Consider the following 14551-nt stretch of genomic DNA (forward strand, 5'->3'; position numbering starts at 1 on the left):
TCTATTTTAATAGAAGTTAGCATTGTTAGATGTTCTAAATGAACTATTTGTTAGTTACAAAACTTATATTTTAAAGTAAATAAAGTTACTTATGGTAAAGAAATTAATTTTTGATTTTTGATCTTATCACTTTTTTCTTGTCTTGTGTGGTGTAAAATAAAGGGTGTTCTATCTATCTGCCTACTTAGGCACTCAAGTATGACGTATAACATAGGAAAAACGAAATAAAAAAGATTTGGATAAGGAAACAAAATATTACAGATTGTATCATCAGAATATCGTCGTTCAAACAGGCCATTAAAATATTTTAAAGCAATTTTTAATTTTTTTTTATTCATTAGAAACCTGGATGGACCTAAACCTAACTAATACATGTTTTCAAAATATCCATTGTCGAATTATTTCAGCCGTTCTTTAATTCTATGCTTAATAACACATTATCCAATCCATTTTTATATGCAAAATATCTCCAATAAAAGAAACGAATTTTTGACGATATTGAAACTACATACGAATTATTTCAAGGGCTGCCATTTTTATACACCCCCTATATACGAGCTGTAATTCCGATTTTCCAGGGAGCCCACAAAAACGTGTTTTCCAAAATCGGGGGCCGAACGGGCCGGCGGACTTGATCGAATTAACCTCAGGACTGGTAACTTCTGGTAAGTGATGAAAATGGAGGTAGAAATCTTGATTTTCACGTAACATTGTTAGAAACGTGGGGAAAACACGTGGGTGGAAGAATTTGTGATTTTCTAACTGCCCTATCTATTTATTGGGTTTTGCACGTGGCGGGTTTGCTCGCGTTAAGTTTTGGATTCCCTTTGCCTCCGAATTTTGAAAAATCCTATTGCCTAACAACTACCTCTGACTTGACAAGAGTCGCAAGTTGTAGCAGTGGCGGCGTAGCATAGGTTGGCACCCGGGGCGATCACCCCCCCGTCATAAGTCCTAAGGCACCCCCTACCCCCCAGGATTTTGGGGTTACCTACCGATTCGAAGATTGAAAGACAATCGCACCCCCCCTATCATGAGATAGACTGCAGACTTGTCATGCAGATGCGCTAATCAGTACTAATTTGCGCGACTTGCCCTTACGCCGCTAGTGAGTTGTAGCAAGTAGTAAATTCCAGTGTAGGTATAGGTCTAATGTGTAACTCAGTCAGTGCCTGAGGTATGGAAGCGGCACGGGAGGGGTGACATTGAAATAATAATAATAAGTAATAAATAAATATCCATGGACATTACACTGCGCTTCTAGTCCCAAACTAAGCAAAGCTTGTACTATGGGTACAAGACAACGGATATAAACATACTTAAATACTTTTTTTTTGTAAATACATTTACTTATTATACATAGAAAACACCCAGTCCAATACAAACAAATATGTTCATGCACACAAATGTTTGTACTGTGCGGGAATCGAACCCGCAACCTCCGGAATAGTAGTCCGTTTCGAACCACTACACCAAACGGCCGACAAATTGTAATAATATTATGACGTGACAGAGTATACAAACCTGTGGGTCTAGACAAAGTGCAAATTATAATCGCAAACCAGTCGATCAAAAAGTGCGTTTTTGATCGACTGGTTTTGTCTGGGGGGCAGACCCCCCTAGACAAAACGCACTTTTTGATCGAATCGAAAATCGAATCCGTCAAAACTCCATACAAAAAAGGGGCTTTTCGACCACTTTTCGACTGGTTTGCGATTATAATTTGCGCTTTGTCTAGACCCACTGAAGCAGATCTGAAGTCTCGCTGACGTTTAACGTCAAAGTCTTACCTCAGGCAATGACCGAGATAACCGAGACATATAGTACGTGAATCAGGTCCTAAGTAAGTAGTGTACTCGTATGTTATTTTAGCAATTGTATTTTTATTAGAACTCTCCGTTCTGTGATCCTGAAAGAAAATGTATTCCTGTACTTATTGTCTTTTCTTTCTGTGTTCTTTCTAGAAAAAACATTACCTAACATTTCATTATGGATACAGCGAACTTTTATTTACATTATAAACATAATTATTAGTAGACTTTAGCCACAAAATACAGATAAGTTTGTGCTTAGGACGTGTACATAGCCAAAAACAATGTTTTTTTTCTTCCTAGAAACGATTGATGAGACTCAGGATTCTATCATTAAATTAACAAGGTTCTTTTGTTTTGCCTAAAAAGGAAAAAAACGTAAAACAAACGACAATCAGTATCGATGACAAATTCCCGAAAAGTGTAATAAAATAAAACTAATTTTGCCATAGAGGTTTTATTAGAATCACTTCAACTCAACCTTTGATTTTCATTTCATCAAATGTTTTTATCAGTGATTTTGCTTTTAATATTTTTATTGGCTTGAATGAAAGCGTTATTGTTAAGTTATAGTTTTATTAAGTAGGTACAGTTTTCATCACATCAGACTGTTATACAAAATAGCACTTATTAAAATTGCAATAATCCCAACTAATATTATAAATGCGAAAGTAACTCTGTCTGTCTGTCTGTCTGTTACGCTTTCCCGCTTAAACCTCGCAACCGATTTTGATGAAATTTGGCATAGAGATAGTTTGAGTCCCGGGAAAGAACATAGGATAGTTTTTATCCCGGTTTTTGAAACAGGGACGCGCGCGATAAAGTTTTTCTGTGACAGACAAAATTCCACGCGGGCGAAGCCGCGGGCGGAAAGCTAGTATTCCTTATAAAATAGTTATCTTTTTGGGCAGGATCCCCAGAGTTTGGCGTCGTCCAAATTACAAGGTTTTTTTATATCTAGTTTCTTAAGATCTCTACTTGTGCCTAATAACAAAGACAGGTACATAGATAGATATCTTCGTAAGCAGGTCGGTATCAATGTTATACCATCATTTCAACCGGATTCCGTCCATTGTTGAACAAAAACCTCTACCACGGATTTCCACTACGGTTCTGCGTTGCCAACTCCGGATGCCTCCCGCAAAAATGAAGATTACAAATAAATTCCATGTTATTTGTTAGAAAAATTGTTAGGCTGAGTTACACCACCTAACTTTGACCGTTACTACGGTGTTTTTTGTATGGACTTTGACAGATTTTTGACGTTTGTCAAAGTTAAAGTAAGATGGTGAAACCCAGTCTTAGTTTCTGTTAACGTGGGCTATTAAGAGACATGTCAAACGTTCCAAGTTCAGTACGTCCGTCATTTGTTTAACTAAATAATAAGTTACGTTCATTATCCTTTGTTGAACTAAAATTACATCGGTTCATCTAATAAACAATAGTTACATGTTTTGTTTGTTCATACGGAAACGTGTAGCACCTGCATGCATGGTTTTGACAGGCTGTCTGCAGGCCACGTCCTATCCACTCTGTCACAAGCTCTGTGGTTGGTCTATGGTAGCAATACAAACCTATAGAGCGGCCATATTTGTCGGCGGACCGATGAGAGACGGTTCCGGATTAAATATGTCACATACTGGGTGGAAACGATAAGAGATCTTACTCGATTATTTCTAAATTATACAAGACTAGCAGCCGCCCGTGGTTTCACCCGCGCGAAATTTATTTTGTCACAGATCGTCATAAATTATAGCCTATATGTTATTCTGGATTATAAACAATACATAAAATACAAAATACTGTAAAGTTTCATCAAGATCCGTTCAGTGGTTTTTGAGTGAAAGAGTAAAAACATCCAGACATCAAAACTTTCGCATTTATAATATTAGTAGGATAGTAGGATATCAAAAACTATTTACTGATCCTGAAAGTGCTTCATGAGTCATGAGATCTATCAAACGGTATCAATTATAGGTTACAGAATAAACTGGATCTATCCGAAAATTCAATGTTTAGAAATATCTTGTGTAGTTTAGAAATAATCGAGTGAGCTCACTTATCGCACAAACTTATCGTTTCCACCCTGTATAAGTACATATAGGCACTATGTCTTGGAAAATTGTACCTGCTCGATGGGCGGACGATCTCAGGAAAATGGCTGATGGATGAAAAAAGTGCTTTGTGGTTTTCTTTGTTCATTTATTTGCCAATAGTTAAATGATGAAGATGGCGATCATAGACTTTTAACTTTCTCACGTTTGATTTTTTTTAGGTTGGTACATGATACAGATTTTTCATAAGTACCTATGCTTACGAAATTACACCAATCAAACCACATGTTTATTTTGTTAAATAACATCTCAAAAGTAATTAAATTTTACCCCATTATAATTAGAACTAAATTGCTTAATTAATTAACGGAGGCTCTAACCATTCCTAGCTCATTAGGGGTTGCGTAACCATTAATATTATTATAGTATCAATAGCCCAGCTTAATGAATGAAGCCCGCTACATTGACTAATTAATGGGACTCCTACGTCAATTCTTTCTATACTAAGATCTGCCTGTGTTTTTGTCCGTGTGACATTTATGTATCTAAAGAATGAATGTGAGTTGAAAATTCCTTACTATCCTTGACAATTGGCGGTTTTCCATACACACTTTTTAGTATTGTCATCAGAAGCACAGGATTTCGCTTACACTCGCTACCGCGCTGACCTGGCTGGGTAGGGGACAAACTTTTACCCCTTTTAAATTATAGTTAATATCATCATCATCATCATTATCATCTCAGCTATAGGACGTCCACTGCTAAACATAGGCCTCTCCCAATGCTTTCCATGTTGCCCAGTTGGTAGCGGCCTGCGTCCAGCGCCTTCCTGCTACCTATACGACGACGTCGTTGGTCCACCTTGTGGGTGGACGTTCCATGCTGCGTTTTACTATCTAGTTATTATCTAGGGGTTTCCGTTCTAAACGTCACTTGAAAACATTAGTCAGCATGTAATTTTATTAGCAAGGAGGTTAGAATATTAGTCCACGAGAATCGAACTTTATAACATTTTACTAAGCAGCTGCCAACCCTAGCTACTCAAAACACCATAAAAAACCTTATTTTAAAAAGAATCAATGACCACTTTCGCTTAATCAGTTTCCGCTTGGTTGTTGTGTTGAAAATGCTGATAAAATGACTTTTGTACTGAAATACTCAATTTACACGACTATTTTGTACTTTGTGATATTCAATGGAGATTATTTTAAGGTAAATAATATTTATTTTAGTACTTGCCACCACACAATATTAGCTACTTTTTAAGAGCAGTCTAAACGACAAAAGGGGGCATCAATTAATTGAGAGATTTTTGGTTATTTTTAAACCCCTTATCCCTCTGTAAAGACTTTATTAAAATAAACAGATATTTTTATACAAAAAACGCAAACTTAATTAAACAAAGAAAACAAAACTTCCTTGCCTTGGTGAGATTTCGTGAGATTTTGCCCCCATAATCTCATATCTATATCTATACTTATAATAAATCTGTAGAGAGGTCAATTCTGTACATGAAATATATTTTCAAAATAACTATCAGGGGGTGATTAGTGATCGATACTGATGCCAAAAATGCAATCAGTAAAATTTTTGTCTGTCTGTCTGTCTGTCTGTCTGTCTGTCTGTCTGTCTGTCTGTATGTTCCTAATAGAAACAAAAACTACTCGATGGATTTTAACGAAACTTGGTACAATTATTCTTCATACTCCTGGGCAGGTTATAGGATACTTAGGAATTCCCACGGGACCGGGAATTAGCGGGAAAATCTTTTTGTATGAAAAATCTAAACTGCTTAAGTTAGACGCTTGAAATTTGGCATGCAGGTACCTTAGTAAACTTTAAGCTTAGTTACAACAGGATATTGCAAAATTCCCACGGGAACGGGAGTTAGCGGGAAAAAACATTTGTATGAAAAAATCTAAACCGCGTAAGATAGACGCTCGAAATTTGGCATGCAGGTACCTTAGTAAACTTAAAGCTTAGTTACAACAGGATATTGCAAAATTCCCACGGGAACGGGAGTTAGCGGGAAAAAACATTTGTATGAAAAAATCTTATCCGTGTAAGATAGATGAAGGGGGTAAAACGGGATCCACGCGTACGAAGTCGCGGGCGGCCGCTAGTCTCACATAAGATTTTTATTCTCCGTCATTTTAAACTGCAATGGATTTGTGACGCCACATTAGGCCACTTATTATTGATTTTGATAAATCAAATTAAAATGTTTAAATAATATTTTTAGTTATAAAATATTTTAATGTTGTTACAGAGAAATTGTCTTGGAATAATAAATTGCTTGATGTTTTCAATAAACCAATTACTTTCCCATTATTCGCCGCCGAAGATTCCGGGAATTTTGGTACTAAAGTATCATAAAAATATACTCAAACAGATATTATAGCCTCAGTATCCTTATCATAATTTAATTAACTTTCCAATCAAAACTGTATGTCTAGTGCTTAACTCAGCGCCTGAGGTATGAGCGGCACGGGAGTAGGGTTGCCATTTAGCCGGACATGTTTGGCTTTTTAGGGCCTTGTCCGGCCAAAAATTCTCTTGTCCGGCCTGTCCGGCTTTTGTTAGGCTTTTTATGTGGCTGCCGTGCCCAGTCAAAAGCACACATGCGCGTATTGATAGATCATATGAGGTTATGAGCTAGCTATGATATTGCACCCCCCCCCGTGACATGGCAAAAAAGGCGTGTCCGGCTTTTAGTGTCAAATGTCCGTCCAAATTAAACACCAAGTCCGGCTTTTGTGTTTTTGGACCTGGCAACCCTACACGGGAGGTGACATTGACATTTATGACGTGACAGAGCATACAAATCTGAAGCATAGGTATCTGAAAAGTCTCGCTGACATTTGATGTCTCAAAAACACCCACCCGTGCCGCTGCTATGCCTCAGGCATTTACTGAGTCAAGAGCTAGAGTTTTTATTTTAATTATGAGACTCAAAGACGGTGTCAATGTTATTTAGGTCTTTTTCCAATGAACGGGCGCTGACTGAAAATAGAACCAGATTTAGTTCTTTTTACCCGACTGCGCCAGAAGGAGGGTTATGTTTTTTGTACTAGTTCTTGTCCTCAAAGGACTAATTAAATCTTTGAAGAGCTTGTGTTACAAAAAGTAGTCCTTTCAAAGGAAGTAGGACTTACTCGTAGATACCTACAGTGAATAATCTTACAAGCTTTAGGTAGGTTCGTTCGTTTCAGCCAAATGACGTCCACAGCTGGACAAAGGCCTCCCCCAAGGATTTCTACAAAGTTTAAAAATAGCATATAGAAAATGCGCCATATTTATTCCTTAAAGGAAATGTTTTGGTAGGAAAATGTTATCATAACAGAATGAGTTTGTGGAAGTAATGTGTTCCCTGATTTTCTTAAAATAGAATTTTCAAAATTAGATTGTACCTTTCCATCTCCATGGCACCTATCGTATTTTATCGCGAAGTTTGTAAAATTAAATGCAGTCGCTCAGCAAGCGAAAGGTCGTAGGATCGATTCCCACCTTAGGCAGTTCCAGTTTTTCAAGTTATTTATAATTTTAGATATGTTTTTCTGGTCTATGTGAAGTTTGTCTGGTCGGTAACCTAACAGATTGTATATTATACGCTATCTGCGCAAAAGAGTTCAAGTGCATTGTAAAGTAGAAGTTGAAAGAAAGTCCCAATTTTTATAAGAGTCAACATTTCCAAAAGCATTTGCTGAAATATTGACCGGCATTCAAAAATAACGACCGGTACTTCGATTTTCGGTGTCTAGAAACAAGTCATAAACCCAAGCTTTTCCACGACAGTTCGCAACTCAATTAACGAACCCATTAGTGTGCCGCGGAATCCTCGTCGGTAAAAAGTTTTCCGCTCTGAGAGCCAAAGCACACGATGCGTTGCGGCGCCGCACCGGAAAGATTTCACCGTATCTCACGGCGCGGCTTGCCAGGTCCAAAAACACAAAAGCCGGACTCGGTGCTTAATTTGGCCGGAAATTGTACCCTAAAAGCCGGACACGCCTTTATTGCCATGCCAATTAGTATCATGCTTCATAGGTGTGTACTATCAACTATCATAACTATCATCTTCGAATCGGTAGCACGCATTTGCGTTAGTTCTGATACACGTATGTGTGCTTTTGACTGGGCGCCTAACAAAAGCCGGACAGGCCGGACAAGTCCCTAAAAAGCCAAACATGTCCGGCTAAAGCCGGACACCTGGCAACCCTAAACGCGGCGCCGCACCGCTCTTGTGCCCGCCACAGATATTTCTACACTTCGCTGGAATGCGACTCTCCCTCGCACTCACCCGCACATCTCCTCGCGATCGCCTCGTTCCGTCCCAGTACCTCTAGTACGAAAAACTTTCGAGTTCGTTTCGTTGCGTATTCAAAGTGTCATCGAAAAATTTTGTATGAAAAATTAAACAGCGCCCCCTAGGGCGGCTATAATATAGGGGGCGCTGTTTAATTTTTCATACAAAATTTTTCGATGACACTTTGAATACGCAACGAAACGAACTCGAAAGTTTTTCCTACTAGAGGTACTGATCGTTGATGTGACGTCACGGCTGCGAGGTGCGTTAGCTCGACCGGGCTGTATGTAAGATGACGCAGCGACACCGCTCCGGCGTCGCACCGCCGCCGCAATGCACCGTGTGCTTTGGCTCTGACTTTTAGATTCATTAAACTATGTAAATAGTCCAGGAAGAATTAGTTTTAATACTGTTGAACTGACTGAGACAGTTATTCGTTTAGTTACTTTAGTAGAAGAAGAAAATCCATTATTGAGAGAGAGGATATGTGGAATCCTACGTCCGATAATGATATTATCCTGTACTGTGGTCTAATTGAAAGAAAAATCCCTAAGAATGGGATAGGCGTTATTTTTTCCTGACCTAGAGCTTTATATTTCAATTAACATTACAGTAACTGGGTGGTATCGATCAATATTAGTTGTTTATGCATTCTATGACCATGTGTACAAAAATTTTTAGCAGGTTCCCTAAAGTGGAATAACGAGAAAGAAAAACTAATTGTAGGCTGCTTGCACAATATCATGATGACTCTTTTTAACTGACTTAAAAGGATGAGGTTCTCAATTACGTTGTTAAAATATTTTATCTTATTGTTGAAGCTAGAATCCATGAGTTCAGTGTTAAAAGTTTATACTGTTTTGATTTTTATCTCCTTTCCACTTTGTTACCACTTTCTAAGAAATAAATGTTTTTGATTTGATTTGATTTGATTTGTTTCGATTTGATTTGATTCCAGGTGGAGGCCAGACCAAAAGAGGTGATACCAGTGCCGGGCTGGTTCAACAGTGTAGAAGGATTCGTTGTGCCGGTATGAAAGTAGAATAAATATATTTTTATTTCTAACTAGCTTTCCGCCCGCGGCTTTGCACGCGTGAAATTTCGTTTGTCACAGATCGTCATAAATTATAGCCTATTTATGTTATTCTGGATTATGAACAATAATACTGTAAAGTTTCATCAAAATCCGTTTAGTGGTTTTTGAGCCTATTAATTTGAGAAATTATTATATTTAATTTAAAATATTTTTTTTCTCAGAATTTAAAAGCATTCCAGGCCAGTCCCATAAATGAGAACCTGGTCAACAGGCATATAGAGACCGACGACTTATTTAACTCCCAGAGAAGAAAATGGAACAAGAAGAGAAGAAAGAAAATTGTGAAGAAGGTTGCAAAGAAGTTTCAAGAAGTTGATGATAATAGAAGGAATAACGAGCGTGGTGTTGTTAAGAAGAAGAAGAGGCACAGATCAAAAGGGCACAGAATGAAGTTTATCAAAAGCGATTTAATAAACAACGATATAAACGATTCGAACGTATCAGAATCAATGGAGAAGCAAAAGAAAAGAAAACCATTCGATATTATTGTTCACATTAAAATGAACGATTAAACCAAAAATTGTTTTAATCTATGGTTGTTTTAATTATTTCTTCTGCTATACGATTCCATCTAGTAATCAGAACATCCAAGTAGATCGTCATATTTTATTCTCTTATAATATCTAGAAAGGACATCATCCATTTTGGTCCAAAATCAAAAGTGCCGGCCAAAAAATAAAAGTGCTGTATTCTGATAGAATACGTCCGCCTTAGCATTTATTACTATGGCACCAAAGCTGTAGCACCACTGTGCATCGTAGTATTTGAGTTCTAAAAATATATGAAACGACTGACTTTGATCTCAAATACTACGACGTACAGTGGTGCTACAGCTTTGGTGTCATAGTAACAAATGCTAAGGTGGACGTATTCTGTCAGAATACAGCACTTTTTTTTTATTGGCCGACATTTTTGATTTTGAACAAAAAATGTATGAATCTTCGATGAATTTTAGATCTCAAATACTCGACGCACAGTGGTGCTACAGCTTTGGTGCCATAGTAACAAATGCTAAGGCGGACGTATTCTGTCAGAAGACAGCACTTCTTTTTATTGGCCGACACTTTTGATTTTGAACAAAAAATGTATGAATCGTCGATGAATTTTAGATCTCAAATACTCGACGCATAGTGGTGCTACAGCTTTGGTGCCATAGTAACAAATGCTAAGGCGGACGAATTCTGTCAGAATACAGAACTTTTATTTTTATTGGCCGACACTTTTGATTTTGAACAAAAAATGTATGAATATTCGATGACTTTTAGATCTCAAATACTCGACGTACAGTGGAGCTACGGCTTTGGTGCCATAGTAACAAATGCTAAGGCAGACGTATTTTGACAGAATACAGCACTTTTTTTTGTTGGCCGGCACTTTTGATTTTGGACCAAAAATATATGAAACGTGGATGATGTCCTTTACAATGTTAAATAGGCAATGATAATTTACAATCTAATATCCAGATTTTTTCAGAAAAATTGTTCTTAAGTTTGTCTCAAACCACGAATTTAATGTCACTTTAATCATTGAACATAATATTGAGTTATAGGTATTCATGAGACAGTATTAGCACAGAACAGATAATATAGGTATTACACGATTTTGAAGCTAAGAGTTCATGGCGTATCTAATGATTATAATAATAATATTATAACTACATGTTACACAAAGAAACTCAAGCAGTGGGAACTAAAATGTTATATTTATTTCAATCTTTACAACTAAGGGGATGTCGTTGTAATCTCATTAAGACTTGCTTTCGTGGAATTCAATTTGGAGTATTTCTTCTTCAGTTTCTTATTCTTCCTCTTGTTCAGATGCCTCTTTAACTTCATTTTCAGCCTCTGCATCATCTTGGGCATGTCATTTTGGGTGTCGTTCGATGATTTTCGGTATTTGTTGTTTATTTCTTTCAGTAGGTGCTCTAGGACACTCTCTGTCACTAGCTCCACGTGTCTTGCGTACTGAAATGATACATCAAATTATTGTCAGTGTATTTACTTGCCAAGGGCTCTTTGAAAACTATTGTCATGGCCTGGCTACCCAGGGTTATCTTATTGTTTTAAGATGATAATGGTAGAGACAACTTAACGAACACCTTAAGTGCCTAACGCCCGTATTCACAAACGATGCTTGCTTAAGTGAAACAGCAAATCGAACGCACAGCATTGAATACACAGCTCTGTGATTCTTTCGTGTGTCACCCTGTGCGTCCACGCGCACTGTGAGACCTCATAGTAATGTTTGCGAATACGGGCGTAAGGCACTCATTGATAACGAGGTTGCCTTGTCGTTCATAACATTTATAACGCGATCGAGCTAACTGCGCACCTCGCTAGAATGCGACTCTCTCTCGCACTCATCCGCACACCTCCCCGATTTCGCCCCGTCCGTACCAGAGCGTCGATGTGACGTCACAGGGGCCAGGTGCGCAGTTAACTCCATCTAATTTTCCACTTTATTTAGCAGCAGATTGGTTATCACACTTTCGCTACGTTTCTGCCTTTCCTCTTCGCTTTGGTAAATTCGGCATAAGCCGTGTCACTTATTTCCTCAATTCAAATCATTGGTAGGAAATTGAACAATTACTCACTCTGTCTTTTTCTGTGTAAACGTTGTCATCGTAATTGAAAAGGTCTTGGAATTGCACAGCCTCAGATTTTTCTGTGTAACTCTGCAATTTAACAAATTCATCAATTCTACATGCTTTTTAAAAATATGTTTTTGGGATAAAGTTTCAAATCAATTCAGGAAATTCTTCATTTTAAGAGACTTTGCAGATTACAGACTTTTTATCTTTTTCTATAGTTTGGTCGGCTTCTAATGAGTATGAGGAATCAGCCAATATCATATCGCTGTAATGTGCATAATTTCTTTCAAACTATCAATCGATAAAAGTTTGTAGTCTGCAGAGACTAAAAAACCGATGTGCTGTATACTTTTTCTCACCTCTTTAATGTGCAAATGTTTGGCTTTAACCAAAGCAATACACAAAACGATTGCAAAATTGAAAAAGAAATTCATTTTCCTCGTGCGATCGCTTCGTCGACCCAATTGTTCGCTGCAAGCCCAAAATGGAAAACTAAACGGGGTGGTTTGTTGACATAACAAGATTGTTTTGTCCGCGATAATTTGGTTCCACTGTTAGTGTTTATTGTTAGATTGGATGACGTTTAGCATTTGTGAGTTTAGAACCGTTAATTGAATGTTTGCACTTGCAAATGAAGCTAGTTGAAGTTTTTGCCTATTTCAAAATACATTCATTATCATCATCATCATCTCAGCCATAGGACGTCCACTGCTGATGCTTTCCATGTTGCCCGGTTGGTATCGGTCTGCGTCCAGCACCTTCCTGCTACTTTTATTATGTCGTTGGTCCACCTGCGTTTTCCGGTACGCGGCCTCCACTCCAGAACCTTGCTGCCCCATCGGCCGTCAGTTCTTACTATGTGCCCTGCCCGTTGCCACTTCAGCTTGCTAATCCATCGGGTTATGTCAGCGACTTTAGTTCGTTTACGGATTTCCTCATTTCTGATTCGGTCTCGTAAAGAAACACCGAGCATAGCCCTCTCCATAGCACGCTGTGCAACTTTGAGCTTCTGTATAAGGCCTATAGTGAGAGGCCACGTCAAAATACATTACTTGTATCAAATTATTTCTTTTGGATATGATTGAAGGCAAAGTTTTTTTATTCAGTACTTAGGCCCTATCCAGGGCGCTTGTACACGTCCCAAATAACTTGCCCTGCCCCGGGACAACATGGGCTGGTGCTGAGAAGAAGTGGCGGAAGAAACTCAGTCACCTTTGTTAGAAAAATTCATGAATTATTGAAAATGAAATAATTTTGGATCTACTGCCTATAAGGGCATTTAATATCTGAATTTAATGTATTATTAATGATTATGACCTTGTATGAAGAAAAGTAGGAAGAAAGAATATAAAAATATTGATACAAGGTTTTACTTAGATACTTTCAGAAACATTATATTCAAATTTAAAATAAGACGTATACTCGTAAAAGCATTCTTAGCTCTTTGAATTTGTTATTGCAAGAATATCGAAAACACTCGAGGTTAACAATTACTAACTAAATAAATAATAATAAATCTTGTCCGAAAATTTATTATTATTTATTAAGAAACTATCGGGGCAGAAACTTTGAGTTCAAAAACTTATCCTGTTTCACTACAAGTCTATTATAAATCAAACTGTGCTTTTATAAAGCTTTATTTAGCTTTAAAAATGCAAAGGAATTGTTGAGAGGACTCACCTTTCAGAGCTTTTTCTTTGTTTGTTATTTAATAAAGCTCAAGCCAACTTTGTTGGACGTTGAAATGAAGGTAAGGATAAATGATAAATCACTTACCTATTTACATTAGGTATTTTTTACTCTTATTTGTCTATTATCATTACCTACTTTATGTTTTTCACGTTGAATGAAGGCAAAGATAAATAAAAAGCCATTAAGTATTTACATAATGTTTTATTGTCTAATTTCATACCTATGTGACTAAATAATACCTAAGTTATTTATTTATTAGTCAAAAATAAAAGTGTGTCCGCGAGGCAAAGAGGCGAGGATGCTGGCTGCATTTCCTCGCTGGATCCTACCCCTATTACGAAAATACCCCACAATTTCATTTCAATCAGCGGTTAAAGAGTGAAAACGTATTAATTAAAACTGCTGCAACAATTTTGTTGACACAACAACATGACATAAGGTAGTCTTTCAAAGTCATACAAAGAACTACAACTCAGTCAAATTAACTACGCACCTAGCAGCCATGACGTCACATCGACGCTCTGTGGCGATTTGTTAGATATATTTTCCAATATTTTTATTTTCTTGTACAAAAAGTTCCGATCGAGTTTTTTCACTGTAGAAAATTTTCCTGGAATATTTATTTTCTTGTAGGGTGCATCGTTGAACAGTGAACCGGCCTTTTTTCTAAATGCTCTAATTAGCTGGAAAATGAAGCTAGAAATGTCATTATGGTCTTATCAGTCAGGTAATTTAATAAGGTTTCTAATTTTTAGGCTTAAAATTAGCCTCAGCAATAAAAAGGTAACTTAAATTAGGTTTTTAAAAAAAATGAAATTTGGCTCACTGTGTACTACGGGTAGTTTTCACTGAACCACCCATATTTCAACAGTGAACCATAAAGTTCATTACGAGTAAAAATTATGATTTTGGAAAATAAACAACATAATTTTAGATAATCAGCTTTTATTTTTACAACACAAAAATCAAATGGAAATAAAAATGATTATTTCAACAAACAGTCTT

The 14551-nt window shown here is 37.2% G+C and overlaps 2 protein-coding genes across 2 annotated transcripts; one reads left to right on the plus strand and one right to left on the minus strand.

The window, feature by feature from the left end:
* The first annotated feature begins 4992 nt into the window (after positions 1 to 4992).
* On the plus strand, positions 4993 to 9784 carry LOC135083975 (uncharacterized). Its single transcript, XM_063978736.1, has 3 exons — positions 4993 to 5077; positions 9127 to 9198; positions 9426 to 9784. Exons 1-3 carry the CDS (start codon positions 5003 to 5005, stop codon positions 9774 to 9776), a joined length of 498 nt encoding a protein of 165 aa, XP_063834806.1. The 5' UTR covers positions 4993 to 5002; the 3' UTR covers positions 9777 to 9784.
* A 1185-nt stretch (positions 9785 to 10969) lies between these two features.
* On the minus strand, positions 10970 to 12320 carry LOC135083791 (uncharacterized). The gene is made up of 3 exons (XM_063978537.1): positions 12214 to 12320; positions 11858 to 11938; positions 10970 to 11228 (listed from the first exon to the last, which is right to left on the minus strand). The coding sequence occupies exons 1-3, from the start codon at positions 12286 to 12288 to the stop codon at positions 10986 to 10988; spliced, it is 399 nt and encodes a 132-aa protein (XP_063834607.1). The 5' UTR covers positions 12289 to 12320; the 3' UTR covers positions 10970 to 10985.
* Between the last annotated feature and the right edge of the window lie 2231 nt (positions 12321 to 14551).

Source organism: Ostrinia nubilalis, chromosome 24 (assembly GCF_963855985.1).
Source record: "Ostrinia nubilalis chromosome 24, ilOstNubi1.1, whole genome shotgun sequence".
NCBI lineage: Eukaryota > Metazoa > Arthropoda > Insecta > Lepidoptera > Crambidae > Ostrinia > Ostrinia nubilalis.

Bases quoted from the DNA above. Each gene is read 5' to 3' on its own strand.
- LOC135083791 (XM_063978537.1), bottom strand. From the start codon at position 12,288: ATGAATTTCTTTTTCAATTTTGCAATCGTTTTGTGTATTGCTTTGGTT. The intron at 11,939-12,213 runs GTGAGAAAAAGT...GTTAAATTGCAG, and splicing joins AACATTTGCACATTAAAGAG to AGTTACACAGAAAAATCTGA. The intron at 11,229-11,857 runs GTGAGTAATTGT...GTATCATTTCAG, and splicing joins TTTACACAGAAAAAGACAGA to TACGCAAGACACGTGGAGCT.
- LOC135083975 (XM_063978736.1), top strand. From the start codon at position 5,003: ATGACTTTTGTACTGAAATACTCAATTTACACGACTATTTTGTACTTT. The intron at 5,078-9,126 runs GTAAATAATATT...ATTTGATTCCAG, and splicing joins TCAATGGAGATTATTTTAAG to GTGGAGGCCAGACCAAAAGA. The intron at 9,199-9,425 runs GTATGAAAGTAG...TTTTTTTCTCAG, and splicing joins TAGAAGGATTCGTTGTGCCG to AATTTAAAAGCATTCCAGGC.